The following is a 15,588-nucleotide window of genomic DNA, read 5'->3' as shown; positions in this document are numbered from 1 at the left end:
ATTAAAACAATGCCTCTTTAAAGCTAGTAGGTGCCAGGCTGCTCAGGAGAGGAGTAAAGAGTTCATGCAGAATTGCGAACTTTGTTTCTACCCCAGCTCGTCTCTCTGAGATGTGCTAAGCCTATTGCTGGGTCCAGCTGTGCCTATTTTGAGAGTGGCAGAGATGAATAGGGTTGTATTTGTCCCGATACGGCTGCTAAAACAAGACCGGGTCGCTGATGTATTTGTTCTCAACGGGGCAAAAAGCAAACCTCTACCCCAAAATAGCTTACGTGTCCCTGCAGTTTTCTGTTTCTGTTTATAACTCTTGTTTGAGTTTTGTCACAGGTAGGCATACAGAGGTTAAAAAAGGAGGCCTGTGTCACCAAGAGCACGTTACTTCAAGCATGAGGTGTCGCTGCTTTGGACATAAAAAAGGACAGATGAGAGACCGGTCTGTAGCTGAGTAATAAGATACTGCGTTCTTTCCATGATTATATTGGTACATGCTGAGCTAAAAGCTTCCCGTTAATGTTAGAGACAGTTTAGGGAGGTTGATAGACACAAAGACAAGAAGGGATGTTTTCGGGTCTTTACCTGTGCACGCAAGCCAATTTCAAGTTAATAGGTTGGTGCTCGCTTTCCGCAGAGATTGAGGTTAAAGGGAGAGATGAAGAGTCGCCTCTGCTTATGGGAGGCACTGGGGGAGAGGAGTCATGAGCCTGGCCTCAGACCTGCAGCCGCGGGTCATCGTGCCCGTCCTTTGCCGCTCTAACCGTTCTGGTTTCTCCTTTCAGAATTCCGTGCTGGCTGCCGACTCGTGGAGTAGCTGCTACCCTGCCTCTTTCCCAACCGCATCTTTCCCGAGTGAAAACCAGTGAGTGCTGTTCTCCTTTGTATAATTCCCCTCTGCTCTTGCACGCCCCGTGATTCAACTGTTTCTTTACTGTTTTCCTTGTTTACTTTATTTCACTAACTGATGGGGAAATAATTGCATCACACACTGATCTTGTGGCATTTCATAAACGGCTACATCTTGAAAAAAGCAGCAAACAGCTCTTTTTTTTTTTTTTTTTAAGAAAGATAAAAACTCTGATTTCTGGTAAACCTGGAGGCTGCTAGAAGGGAGGAACAGCCTTGTTTTAGCCTGGATCCGCTCTAACCGTTCTGGTTTCTCCTTTCAGAATTCCGTGCTGGCTGCCGACTCGTGGAGTAGCTGCTACCCTGCCTCTTTCCCAACCGCATCTTTCCCGAGTGAAAACCAGTGAGTGCTGTTCTCCTTTGTATAATTCCCCTCTGCTCTTGCACGCCCCGTGATTCAACTGTTTCTTTACTGTTTTCCTTGTTTACTTTATTTCACTAACTGATGGGGAAATAATTGCATCACACACTGATCTTGTGGCATTTCATAAACGGCTACATTTTTTTTTTTTTTTTTAAGAAAGATAAAAACTCTGATTTCTGGTAAACCTGGAGGCTGCTAGAAGGGAGGAACAGCCTTGTTTTAGCCTGGATTTGTTACACTAATGGAGTTCTTAAAAACACCCCATTAGCACGACCTAACTGAGCAAATACGTCATGCAATCTCTGGCTTTATACAGATGGTGCAGACAAAGAAGAAGGTATTACTGGTACCAGGTGGCAGACTTACGGGTGAAATTAAGTTAAAATCTTTTGCTGTGTAGGTGACTGGAAGCTGACTAAACACTACTGTCTCATGTCTGTATTGAAAAACCGTGCACAGCCCCTAACTGCGCAACCCAGAGTTCATCAAGAGTCACGACTTTTTCCTCTGGCTGTAACTGATGTTCTTTGCTGATAACCTCATCCCGTGAGGTGTGAGGTGATGAGTACAGGCTCGTGTGAGAAACCGTGACTGACTTCTAAGTAAAGCTGCCTAGTGTACAGCACAGTTCAGCGCTGTAAAGCGGAGTTGTGGTGGGTTTCAGTAACCTTTGCATAGTAACAGTGGCCCTGTCTGATGGGAAAGGCATCAGCCTCGTGCTTTCAGGGCAAAAACTTTTCTAGATTGCATGCCCAAAATAGCATTGTTGGGGGGAACTTTGCGTAACATTAAACATTATTCTTCCTTCTCCTCTTTTATGATGAACCTCCATGCTGGATCAGAAGGTAGGATGTGACAGGAGATGTTTGGGACAACATAAAGTGTCCTTGTGCCACCACTGAGTGGCTTAGATTGGAACTCTGCCGGGACTGGGAGATGCTGATTGTTGGGAAGAAGGTCTGAAGGCTGATCGACGGCTGCTTTGGTCTCGCTGTGAATACAGGGAGTGGCACAGACATACAGGATGTGTTTTTATTTAGGTCAGAGGTGGGAGGAAGGAAAAAGAAAAGAAACAGAATTTGATATCGTGAGCTAATAACTGTGTTCCAGGTGCTTGAGGATTTAGTTTAACCTCCTTCCTAAAAGGATTTTAGCATCCTCATGGAAAAGCAGAGAGGTCCGTCCTCGTGAGTGTCGAAGTTCCAGCCTGGCTGGCAGCAGTGAGAATCAGCTCCTCTGTTCAGAGGGATGAGGCGGGTTTTGTCTCTGTATTAGTTGTGCTTGCTTCTCGTGTGCCTGGGCCGCCCCAGCCGGCAGGGTCAGCTAGCCAGCAGCGATGGGGTGGATGGAATAGGGCGGTTCTTGGCGTAGGATTACCAAGAAGCTGTCCCACAGAGCTCCCGAACGGAGCTCTGCTTTGCTGGTTACTCCCCAAAGTGAGAATCTGAGAGGAGTTATCAGAGAAGTTCCGTGTCTTTGCTCTTAGCTAGCCTGTCTGATTGGAAGAGGGTGTACTTTTTGAGCGTGATTCCTGTAAATTACACTTTGTGAATCCTCAAGAGAGCTATAACAGAATTTCTGTTTTGCTGTATTGAACCACAAGATTAGATTGTATTTATCTGTTTTGTTGGGTTTTTTTTTTTTTCATTGACCATTTGTTCTGATTTTGCCCCTCACTTTCTTCCTGTTTAGTGATGTTCGTGTCAAGTCTGCTGGAAACCTTATAGCCTTGATCCTGCAAAGACATGTCTGCATTTAACACAGATGTGAACTTGTTGACTTTGCTATAGTTACTTTTGGAAATGAGACTCATTGTAGTAATTGTTTGCTAGAGAATGATTTAGCCAAGGCTGCACTTTTAGCTTCCTGTTTTTTCATATCCTGGTAATTGTAAAAATTACCTTTCAGGTGAAATTTTCCATATCCGTATTTCACAAAAAAGTCTCTCCTTCTGTATTTGAAAACTGCAGCTGAATCTTTTTGAGGTGCATTTAGGGTTAGGGCGTTACAGGTAGGAATCCTGAGAGGGATGGAAACATTGAAAAATGAGATTTTTGAAGGGAGTCGTCCATGTTGTAAAATAGAAGAATGCAGATGGCATTAGACTTAGTACAAGTTTCTCTTCAAAATCTTTGCAGGAGAAATCTCATTTGCAAGTGACTGTGTTTGGACATGGCTTATTCTCATAGCAACAGCTTTGTCCTGAAGCAGGTTTTTCCTGTTTCTTTTCAGTAGTTAACTTTCATGCTAGAGAATTTCTTTAAGACATACCAAAGCTTGCCTCTTTGTTTCAGATTTTCTTAACCTGAAAAATGTAAACAGTGTAGTAAACCTTGCTGAAAGAACAAATGAGGTTCGGGTCCCCTGTAGGGAAGAGCTGTAGCTCCGTTCGTTTCTGAGGCAGTTACCCCTGAAGAGCTGGGCTTCCTCAGCAGCTCGGGGCTCGACGCGTGCCTGCCTCGGGGAGATCTGGGCCAGTCCAGTTGTGCCGGTGGAAGTGGTGTCACGCCTCTGCAAAAAGTATTTCTCAAAACCTGGAGCAAAGCTTTCTTCCCCAGTTTCCAAAGCACACACCACCCTCTTTTCCTGCTGTTTTCATGCCCTTTTCTACTTTGCCGGCTGTGTGTGGAGTATCGCTTACTGTAACAGTAAAGTAGGCTTTGAAAAGAATAAATTGGTCGAATGATGGGGAGGAGGAGTGCCAGACTGATGCTGAGGCAGCCTCATCTTCCGCTGGCCTGAGGTGTAGAGTTTGTGTCTCTGAATGGAGGGCTGTAACGTTGGAGCGTAAAGCCTGGCCAAAATACACATAGATTTCCAGTGTAGGTGCAGTGTGGTCCCAGAAGGGCTTCAAATGCAACGGATGCATTGATGAGCAGCTGGTATGGAGCCTGCGAGGCGGGCACAATATCACAGTAGTCTAAGCAAGCGTTGTTCTAGCAAGCGTAAGCCATCCAAGTGTGGAGACCCATCGCCTGGGAGGGATGTGTGTGGCATTGCTCACCTCTGAGATAAGGATTCCTGTAAGCCTGTCTGCACGGTGTGCCTCTAGGTCCTGCTGCTGGAAGTCCTGAGCTTCAGGAAAACTGAAGGAAACTATCAAATTCCTTACCAAAAAAACCCACAAAACAACAAAAGAAACCAAAATCCAACCAAAGCAACCCAACCCAAACCCCCCACCCAACAACACTGTGTTGGAGTATGTGAAATAGCCCTACCCTGGGTCCCACTGGCTGGACTGGCATCAAGTGATTTGGGTGAGTCAAATGTCAGCTCAGGTTTGCCTTGTACCAAACTCTTCCACTGCTGCTAGGTTTAGAGTGGGTGGCAGCAAAAAAAAAGCAGTCTCGCTCTTTAAAGCAATTGTCTGAACTTGATATAATCCAAAGGTGCTGCTCCCCACCCAGTTTGTAACGTCCCAGGACTCAGGGATGAAGGAGTTTCTCTGGTCCGGCTGCTTTATTCCTTAAGGAATGGTAGGAACCGTTTCTGCCGTAAGAGTGTTGGTGCGTGTTGGGTTCTGAACGTTGCACACCTTCATGTACTTTCCTTCATGTTTTCCTACAGGAAAATGTCCCTCTAGTTAGATTTCTAAATATTCTTTTTCACGACAGCTGAGTTTTGGGGCTTGGCTTTGTTGTCTTGTTTTGCTTGTGGGGCAGGGAGCAGACGCTTCGTTTTTCTACGTGGCCCCTGGAGAAGGACGTGGACTGGGTCAGCACACGCAACCTCCTCTTCACGCAACAAAATGCTGATTTCATCAAACCGAGCTCTTGAGCCAGATTCCCTCTTTCTCTTTTGGGATACAAAGAGAAGTGGGAGACCAGCATTGGGGTGACTACCCCTCCGCGCAGCAGAAGGGTGGTGACACTGGCTGAGTGGCAGTGGGGCATTCCTCTCCTGGGGGCGGGTTGGAGCCAGTGCAGCTTCCTCTGTCTGAAGAGCACAATGCCTCTCTGGTCTCAGCTTCACCTTAGTGTGGAATAATTTCTCTAAGAGCTTAACGACTAAATGCATTTAGTCATTTGGGTCAAAAAGGTCTGGTTTTATTCATCAAGAAGGTCAGCATTTGGTTTTCTGCAGCCAAAAGAAGGAAAATAAGATGAGTCCAAATTCCCTAGCATTAACTCATTAAACTCTGATCTCGGTGCTGAAGCGATGAGTTTCACTGACTAAATAATAAGCATATGTATTTAGTCATTATGAGGTTAGTAATTGCTGTAGGGCCTTGGTTGCTTCAATAGCCAACCTCAATGGCTGAAGTGAACCCGAGGAGGAAGGGGCTGGTGCAGCGCTTGCCCACAGCCGGTGGATGGGCCGCGGTTGTGCGTGTCCCGGGCTGTCTCCCGCGTTCGGTCAGAGCGCTGTTGGCTCTGGGGTGGGCCACCTTAGCTGGAGCCTGGCTCTCCGTGGGCAAGCTGAGGGTCTCCACGACAGGACATGGACTTGTAACGTTGGTGAAGGCAGATGTGGTTTTCTGTTTCCTGGACACCCGGTTCCTTCTTTGGTGCTGCAGCTCCAAGTCAGATCTTGGGATAAGAGTGCAAATGGGCAGTTTGTGTAAATCCAGTGCGATTGAACCCAATATAAATTTCCTTACTAAAATGATTTTTAGTTACCCAGTGCACACCCTCGGCCTCGGAGGGGAAGCTGTTGACCCGGAGTAGCTTCCATGGGGTAGTTTACCAGTAAGCCCTGGAGAGGCCGAGCAGGTACATACAGGACAATCTTGCTACGAGGTTGTTTTTGAATCTTTGTTTGGTAGAGCAGCACGGTTCCCGTGCTTGATTCTTCCAGTTAATGCTTTTTTTTTTTGCAGTTTAATTTGAGCTAATCTGTCAGTGGCTTTATGCCAGCTCTTCAAATGAAGGTGAATATCTTGAAGTTCTTATTGAAAGAAAGGTGAAGCACAGCACCAGGGGTACTAAAAGGACTTTGGCAAGCGCTGCATACTTGGTGGCTTTCCTAAGAGGATCTCAAAGCAGCGCGCTGAGTTGCTGTTGGCTCTTATTTCAGCCTGGAAGAAGAAAGTGCATCTCGCATTCACAGATTTGAAAACCAAGATTAAGGGAAGCAAAATAACATAGCAGAGCTGGTCATTCCGCGGCGGTTCAGGCCAGGGAGGTTGGGGCCGTCTTGGTCTCCTTCCCGTTACCTTAAGTGACTCTTCTCCCGACCACGAGGTGCTGGTGAAATAGGAGGCGGTGTTCACTTTTCCGGTAAAAATAGTTTTCCCCTTCCCTGGTTAGTACGTTAGGGCTGGCCAAGCTCTGTCCTCGTGCAAGAGAGACAGTGAGACCACCGTGGTTTCAACTTGAAAGCAGTTTAAACAAGCCTCTTCCTGTGTGTGAACACTGTAATTCCACAGAATTTATGCACAGATTTTAATTTGCCTGGATAGATTAGGAGGAGCCGAGAGTCAGGGGTGGGTTGTGAGAGCTGTTACGTGCAGGTGAGCTAAACCCACCTCTGCCTTCGCACAGGGTTCGGTCGCTGCTTCCGTGTGCCTCTGCAGCGGGTAAGACACTGGGAGCGCTGAAAAGATGGAAAAAAGGGAAAGAAGGGGAGGGAGCTGTTCCCTTCTGAGGGTATTATCTTTAACGATTAAAGAAGAGCAGGAGAAGTGTATTTAGCAGAGCGAGATAACTGTGTTTGCACATAAATACATATGTAAATGTTAGCGTGGTGTATTAATGAGCTGCTAGCCACACATGGCACTTTAATTGCTTAATAATGCTCTGGCGGTGCAGTCAATCCCTAGCTCCGCTCCCGGGTAGTATTTCTTTTTAAATTTTGCTTCTCCCTCTCCTCCCCCCCCCCCACAGTGCCTTGTTAAAGTTTATTGCTGTGGGTTCTGTAACCCTGGCATTACAAAGAACCTACAACTTGCCGCAAGAGGAAACCAGTCAGATCGGGTGAAACGTTCTCGTGGTTCCAGCATGCACACGTGTTGGGTGGCGATTGCCCAAGCGGCGCGAGCGCACGGCCCTTACGGGAAAGATTACGAAGCACATTCCTTGCTGCTGCAGGAGAGGGAAAGGGCTTGCGTGTGAAATAGCAAAACCAGGAGACGGCCGTGTAATCGAGGCCGGAGGCTGCTCCTGGGCAGGAGGAAGGGAATTGTCGGCCCTTTTGCAATTCTTACCTCCTCCCCGCTGGGAGGAAGCGGTGCTGGGGGAAGGGAGGCAGGAGGAGGCGCTGGCACGGGCCCTGCACGGGAGGGAGCCCGCGGCAAACCTTCGCTTTTCTCACTTATTAGTTCAGCAGAGGTCTTGCTTTGTGACTAGGTATGGTCGGTGACATCCGTAATTCATCGCTGTCGGGGCCAGCGGCGCTGCCTGGGGCTGCGCGTCCCTAACCCTTCCATTTCTCTCTGCCTTTGAGACCTGTGAGCGGGACGCCTCCCTGCCCAGGGTGTGCGGAGGGGGTGTTCTCCTCCCCTGTCTGTGCTGCTTCGCAGGGCTGTTTCAGTTTTATGGCCCAAAGTAGCGTTTGGGTGTGATACATCCGTGAAACTCGATGCTTGTCCTTACGTAGTGTGGTTGTCAGGTTCCATCACGCCCGTCAAACGCTCGGGACATCTCAGAGGCTTAGTTTTTCTTTGTTGTCAGGACTGAAATATTATTTAGTCCCGCAGACCATTTTTATCTATTAAATCCTTCCCAGTTTACGCACATTGCCAAGAATTGAATTCTTAATACAGCTTTCCAGACTCTTACACTACTGAGTTTGGGAAGTAGGGTGTAACCGGTACGTGTATCAATTTGCCCAGATAGCTCTTCTGGATAAACACAGCTTTTTTTAATATCAATCTCCTGTATGTGTCATCCCATAGTTGCAGCTTCACCACTGATGATGGAGTCTGAAGCAACCTGAGAAATACTCAGGACTGACAGGAAATAACTGCTTTTCCCATTTCCTTACAGGCAATATTTTAATTCCCCTCACGATTTTTATATGAATTCCATCAGCAGACCACATTTCTTGGATACAAACTATGCATCTGTGGACCCCACTGACTTCTTACCAAAAAATGGTGATTTTCCTCAGGTAAGTACATAGCTACTGATGGCTTTGGGGGAGAATGGTGCTTTGTGGTGATGGGTTTTGTTTTTCAGTATTGCTTTATTGAGGGGAAAGGAAGCGACGGGCAATGTCGTAAATTTGTCCAGCACCTGGTAGGACTTGTGTGCAATTGGGATGGATTCTCTGACAACAGCAGTTCAGAAGCTATCTCTTGGCTGGGTAGGAGCTTATCTGCGGTGAAATTGCTTCTGTCTTTTAAAGTGATATTTATCGTAAACACTGAAAGCGCATGGGAGAATCCCGTTTGCAGGAGGGCGTAGGTAAGTGTGAATTTGAACGTGCTTCAGTCAGTCAAATCATTTGCCGCCTGAAACTCTCTTCACTCCCGTATGTTGCATGTGCTTTCTCATTGATTACAAGTGGAGGATTCCTGAAGAGTGAATATTTAGGGATTACATCAGCTCGGTGCCTAGCAAACTGAGACTGGAGCCAGTTCGGTTTTTGCAGAGCTGAAGGGTGGGAGGAATGAATAGTCACCCTGGTTCGCTCGGCATCTCTAGGGGCCAAGAGGTGTCCTCACCTCGGGGATCTCTCTGGGTGGGAAGGAACCCTTCCCATGGAGTTTTTGAAACGTTGCACTGGTTTTTGGCAGCATCTCATTATAAGATTGGTCAGTAAAGACTGGAAAGCAGCTGTTATGACGGAGCTGACTTGGAATAAAGAAGGGACTGGTTATATCCTTTCTAGGAGTTAATATAGATATTATCAGTGTCTGGCTGCGTATGTTCTTTGCATTAGGGTTCCCCCCAGCATCTGAAGATACAAAGTGAGTAAAACTGCAGAGCTTTACCCTGTTTTGACCTACCAAGGCAACAGCCGAACTCCCTAGTCTCGGCTTTGCTGCCCCAGCCAGTCCCTGCTCTGGTTAGCTGGGAAGCGCGCCGGTGCCAGATGCGGTCCAGCGTCCTGCCTCGGGTGGGCAAAAGGCACAGCCCACCGTGCGCCAAAGCCCTGCGGGAAATAGCCGAGGAGAAAAATTACAGCCGGAGTTACAGAGCAGCCCTCTACTCCCAGCCCCTGACCTGTGTCCTGAGCCGTTCCTTGAGCTCGACTCTCCCTCGGAGAAGACGGACGAGAAGGAGCAGGGCTGTGGCAGTGCTCTGGCACGGGGACATGCTCCCAGCCACGTGCAGGGCAGCTTTTAAGGTTAGACAGCGCTACAGGGACCTTGTATTAGAAATTAGTGATTGATACTTTTTTTAAGTATGCTTAAGGTCTTCTAATGAGACCTGATTAACAGGTTGGCTGGTGGCTCGTCGGTCGCTCTCAGACTGGACCTTCAAGCCTGAGGGGTGCTCGGAGGGTCTCAAAGGAACCTTTAAGGTGTGCAAAATCGTGGGCGCTCTTCAGAACCTTCCTCTGTCTTATTGAGAAGTCAAACTTGTTTCACTAAAAGTATTGTTTTTTTCTGGTCACAACGCAGCTTACCAGCAGAGCCAGGCTTCCGGAGAGTGTGGGAACTGGCTAATCTCAACATCGCACTTGTCTGCTGCAGGTTTGTGGCTCGGTGTGACAGATAAGCACAGGGCACTGTTTGGGTGTTGGGTGAGATGGAGCCGCGTTTGTTGTTTCTGTGTTCAGGTGAAGATTGACCTTTCTAGATGTTTCACTGTTCTAAGCATGCCATAGAACGTAACCCAAAGTTGCTGAAAACAGCACAAGGGAGACAGGAGGATGAACTGGGGCAGCGGGGATGTACTTTGTGCTAGCATCGTGCTTTGGTGCACCGAGAAATACTTCTTTTGAATGTATTTTATTTTCAGTAACTGCTGAATGTCAAGACGCACGTATATAAACAGAACCTTTTTTCTTTATAATCCGTCTCTTCTCCTGCATGATTCATTAGTTGATGCATCAGCAAATTGGTGCATTTCCCCTCTTCTTGAGGGGAATGTGTTAATTCCCCCCTAATTGTGCTTTTATTTTCTTGGCGTGGCTAAAGAGGCTTTGAACCTCCTTGGGGCTCCGATTTCTGCAGGTTTGGATTTCCGTAGGCTGGGGATGTGTGCCTTTGGAGGTGAGCCACTGGTGTGGTGGCCCGAATTAAGCAAAGTGACTTGCCTGACGCAGCGAGTCTGGTCGGTCACCAGTAGCTGTTGACCAGAGTCTTCTAACTGGATAAAACCAGATAAGTAAATGAATCGTAACAGCATTGATCTTTGCCTTCTGCAGAATTAATTGCGGGAGGAATGAGACAGAAATGTGATCTCATCAACTGGAAGCCATTTAAGAGGCTGCGATGGGAAAAGGGAGAGGGGTCCTCTCCATAGGTCTCAGCTTGCAGGTCTGGTGGAGTTTGGCTGATGGGTTTAACGGGAAAAGGGCTTAATTATTTCTTTAACTTATGTATTTTCTAGTATCTAAGTGGTCGATCAGCTTCCTTCCCTTGCGGCATCACAGAAATTGATCTTGGCCAGCTTGGAAGCGCAGATTTTTGGCGATTCTTCGTGGAAAGAAGATGCTTTTTTGTGTTGGTTAGGTGATAAAAGAACAGGAGGGCTCTGAGATAAACCAGACATAAATGACCTCAAATGATTTCCAGAACAAGAAATAATTATTGTGCCACTCTCATCCTTTTGGAGAGGAAGCGACAGATGGGAGCGAGGTGATGTAGGCAGTTAGGATTTTGCTTGGACCTTTTCTTTCCAAGCCAGCTGGTGTGAGACTGCATCTATTACAACGCGCTTGCCAGCGCTCTTCTCCTCCAAGTATAGAAACAATAAAATGTCCATCTCTGAATCGAACGCAGCCAAGGCAGTTCTCTTACTCGGGTATTGTACCATGTAATAGCAGGTAGTGCCACGTATGCTCCCACAAGGAACCGAGCATTTTTGTGGGTGCTTTTCTGTCCTGTTTGATGGTTGTCTGTGAGCCTGTGCACCGAGATTACTGCTTGGGGCCTTCTGGAGGTTCCCACAGATAACCCAAGGCAGTGATGCGTCACCCTGCACGCTCTGAAACTGAGAAACACTGAATAAGACCTTTGTTAGAGCTTTGTTTGCCAGTCTGAGACTGATGTGATGGAGTTCGTACCTCAGAGGGGTGGTGTCTGGCTCGAGCTGCCGCAGGGCAGACGCACAGGAGTGCTCGCCGGGTGTCTGGTGTGACAGCACACATTAACGTGAAATAACGCTGGTTGTGTGTTCTACTGTCTCTCGAAGAGGCATTTCAGTCTTTAGTCATCCTCCAGCTCAAACGGTGTGTTCCGCTGAAGTGTGGAGCCAGATCAGCCTTTCTGAACACACTCGGCTTTTGACTTTGGAGCTTTCTACGTGCTTTGCTCCCCATGCTCTCACGTGTTAGAATGCAATAAGCACTAATGTGGAAATCCATTGATAAAGCCCAGGGCTTTTTGAACTACTAGTCACTGCTCATCCAAAGAAAAGCTGATGATTTTTTTCACGGGAGCCAGAATTAGAGCCTGGATCTGGTAGAGCAGTGGGCACTTCACTGGAGGCAGTGGCATCAGTCTGGAGTCATCCAGGAGTGTCCTGGAGCTCTTCCACCCCTTGCTTCAGCAATATTTTCCACTTTACTGATTTCTTGCTGTCCCAGATGCCACACTGTTAAATATTAACAGTCTGCCTGGAAGCTGAAACCTGCCATTCAGAAGGTGTGGGAGCAGCTTGGGTGGTTACATCTTTCCAGGTGACTGTGTAGGAAAGTACCTATCTTTTCCGTACTTGCCTGGTGCAGTGGGAGGAGTGGCAAGTCCCATTAAACTTCGTGCTGGTACGACCATGCCAAACAGAGGAGTGGAACCAAGGAGCGAACATGAGGAGTTTGCTGCGTGCTTTGGTAAGAGATTCTTGATTAAATCTGTGGCCACTGGGCAGACAAGGTGGTTTGGGTGCTTATGTGAGAACTTGTGCTGACTGCGACACGAATACAGACTATTCCCTTGTTCTTTGCTCAGAAAGCAAACTCTGAGCTGTGATAGTTCAACAGCGCGGGAGAGCTTGCTGTGCCCTTGGGTTACAGCTATTTGTGTATCGCAGCAGCCTGCCGGCGCTCGACTTCTGCGTGCTGTCCTGGGGGGGCAGAGGAAGGGGATGGAAATGTCATCTGTGATCTGGAGTGAAGCTTTGTGATCCCCGTGTGTGATGTGAGAGCGAGACAGTGAATGCTGCCTGCCCCGCGTGTACCTGCAGCCTGGCCTGGATGGGCTGTAGGCAGTTTGTCTCCTTAAAGCATTTTCCAGGAGTATTGAAAATGGATTTAAAAGGTCTAAAGAGCAAATGAATAGTTATTCAGGGGTATTTGTGTAGTAACTACTTTCTGTTGGTGGCAGTGATGGGAGGATTGTTCACGTGCCCTAGGGCTTGGGGGACTGGAGGGTTCGGAGGGTGGGAAGGACGATGTGTTTTCCTCCAGCACTGGCGTTTGCTCTGTCTTCTCTCTGTATTCTGTTTCGGAGGTGCTCAGCTGGATGTTCAGAGTGTAAAGCCTTTGCTGGCCTGAGGATGCCGTAAGTGGGAGTTGCCACATTTCTTAATTACACTGGGAATTTTCTTTTTAGTCAGATCGTTCACCGCTGCCTCTTGGGTCCGGTGAAAAGTGATTTCTGCGTGAACCGCAGCAGCCTCGCTGAACACCTTCTGCATATTGGAAAAGGTGCTTCATTTGCATGGTCAGAACAGCCTAATGTGAACTGGAACTTGTTTCCTTCACAATATTTTTTATTTTTGGCTTGCTGTTGGGTGATTCATCCTTGCCGGTCTGTTGGCATTCTTTATATAAACAAGTGGCTTAAACTGAGGTTTAGAAAATAGTTATATGAGGCCATATTGGGGTCTGATAGCATTTCTTGATCTTGGGAACTGTTGTCTTAAGCCAAAGTCTTGTCCAGACCCTGCGGTGTCATCTCTTTGTGTAAAAGGTCTACCAACTGCACATATGTCCTTAGGAATCAAAGTCCTGAAGAGAAGCAGGTTTTGGTTTCCGTTGTGTCCCTCGCTTTCTGCTTTTTAATCTCCACCCAGGTGCGGGTGAGTTGGAACCCAGGGCTTGCGTGCAGTAATTCTGCCACAAAGGCATTTTTATCGTATCAGCACTGTCTGTGTCACTGATGGTAAGAGCTCTTAATTGCCACAACAAACGCTAAATCCAGGAGGTTTTAACTTATACTTTGGCATCTGCTGTCCCTCAGCAGGGGTGTGTTGAGCTGTAGTCTGTCCCCAGAGCCTTATCATAAAGCAGAGCAGCCTGTTCTAGAAAAGCATACCTGTCGCAGAAATCCTTGCTGCTTTTAGCCACCACAGATTTTTCTCTAAACTTCGCTGTTCTATCCTGTTTAGAATTACTCAAAGCACATGACTCTGCCCATTTCCTCCTCCCCTTTGTTATCTAAAATGATCCTGCCTGTTTCTGATAGTCGATCTGCGGTTCCCTTTGCTTAACTTCATTTGACTTGCTCTTTGTGGCTATCCAGAACAGGACTCCTCTGAACGCACAGAAGTCTCCTCTTCAGACTGCATTTGCCCTGCGTTTGCTGAAAAATACTCCATATCTGTGCAGCGAGGGTGAGCAGCTCCTGTTGCGTGTGGAAGGTGTGGACACAGCGGGCGTGCAGGGGGGGCTCTGCGGAAGCTCCTTCCTTCTCTCCTCCGCGAAGCGGCTCTGTGTACAAACGCTTTGGCAGGAAACCCGGGTACCCTTTCTGAAATTTGAGTTGTGCTTGGAGTGGAGGAAGGAGGCCAGTCCCGATTGATTCGGCGTGTGGGGCAGGGAGGAATTGGCTGCTCTTGGGTAGAGCCCTCTGCAGTAATGCTGTGAAGATGCAGTTACGGCTTTGTTTGATCTGCTTGCGGCGTATGGGGGCTCTTGACCACACGTGTTAATCGTAAACCAGCCCTCTTTTCACTACCAGCCCCTTGCAATCTCCTATTAATCTTTCTCGTTAAAGAAGGGGAGTGAAATTAACCCACTCTTAAAAAAAAAAAGTATTCATTTTTAAAAGTGCTTCAGTGCACAGAGCTGTGGTGATTTAAGAGAAATCAATGTAGCAGTTATTAAATTTTATGAAAGACTTGGTTCTGACTGAAATGAAGAGTTTCCTGGAATAAGAAACATCCTGGAACTTCCTATCGCTGTCCTGGAGTTATGTCTACAGGGAATACAGATATTAAAATCAATTTGAAGACAATTAACTGGCTCTGGTGCCTTTGAAGCGTTTTGCGAACAAGTCACTTTACATGCTCATGTCTTTGTTTTTGCACTCCAGGGTTGGGGCTTTGACTGACTTAATTGCACTTTAAAAACACTTTAGGTGAGATGCCTAAATTTGCTTCAGGCCTTGGTTTTGAAAAACGAAGGCTGTGATTATAACAGCTCATCTGACCTAGTTACGTACGGTGAAATTGTGTCGGCAATGACGGCGTGCGCTGCCCGGCAGGACGGCCGCGGGCGCCATATCTGTGTGTCTGCTGGTGCCCTGCTCTCGCCGTGGCTCACCCGTGTAGGGTGCCTGGGTGGTGAGACACCGGATAACGCACTTGAGATGATCCACCGGGTAACAGGGCCACGCACCCACATGGGCGGTCGGCACGCGTAAAGGCTTTGGCTGCCCCGGTGGTGAGCCGCGTGAAGGTGAGCCGTGCTGGAGCCAGACGCAGCGGTAGCTGGTCGCTGTCTGCGCTGGGTTCGCAGCAAAGGGCCAAACCAGGCAGATGACCGCGGGTGCTGCAGCCCTGTCCTGGACTGCGGGGCTCCGACATCAGCACAGGGTTCACCGACCGAGTGCTTCATTTGCTCTGATCGTCTGATTTAGCCGTCCTGCGTTGGATACCGAGGAGGGGGCGACACATCTGGGATGCAGCTGGTGTCGTTCTAAAGCAGCGTCTCCTTTTGGTTGGGTGAACCGTGCTTTAGGAGTAAATGTTTCCCTTCCATGTGTAAGAGGAGGTCTTGGGACTATCTCAGGTGAAGATACCTGTGGTTAAGTGAGAGAAATCCTGCTTTTGAGGCATAATTTGTTGTCAGTTGTGCTTGGCTGTGGATTGCAGGAGCCAGCCGAGATGGCCATGGCCCTAGGGAGGGGTGCGAGGGCCCGGAGGGCTCTGACATCTCCCCTGTTCCAGACTTGTCAGTTTTCGTCTGTATTGCTACCTTCAAACGGCGATGTCCACCTCTGGGCAGGAGAGGAGGCTCGGGACGCAATGGAGAACTGCCTCCTGAAATTCTTGGTACGCACTGCTCTCTACCTCCTCCCCTTCATAAAGCTAACAAAAGCAGGAAAA

The 15,588-nt window shown here is 47.9% G+C and overlaps 1 protein-coding gene across 1 annotated transcript in view; it reads left to right on the top strand.

The window, feature by feature from the left end:
• The window catches only part of SBNO2 (strawberry notch homolog 2 (Drosophila)), a 50,037-nt gene that overhangs the window by 360 nt on the left and 34,089 nt on the right, over nt 1-15,588 (top strand). The window contains exons 2-3 of the mRNA XM_009885826.1: nt 777-856; nt 8,191-8,314. Of these exons, the coding sequence (XP_009884128.1) occupies nt 777-856; nt 8,191-8,314 (204 nt within the window). The remainder of the gene's footprint in view (nt 1-776; nt 857-8,190; nt 8,315-15,588) is intronic.

Source organism: Charadrius vociferus, unplaced genomic scaffold, assembly GCF_000708025.1.
Source record: "Charadrius vociferus isolate BGI_N301 unplaced genomic scaffold, ASM70802v2 scaffold525, whole genome shotgun sequence".
NCBI lineage: Eukaryota > Metazoa > Chordata > Aves > Charadriiformes > Charadriidae > Charadrius > Charadrius vociferus.
This window is presented reverse-complemented; position numbering and strand designations above follow the sequence as displayed.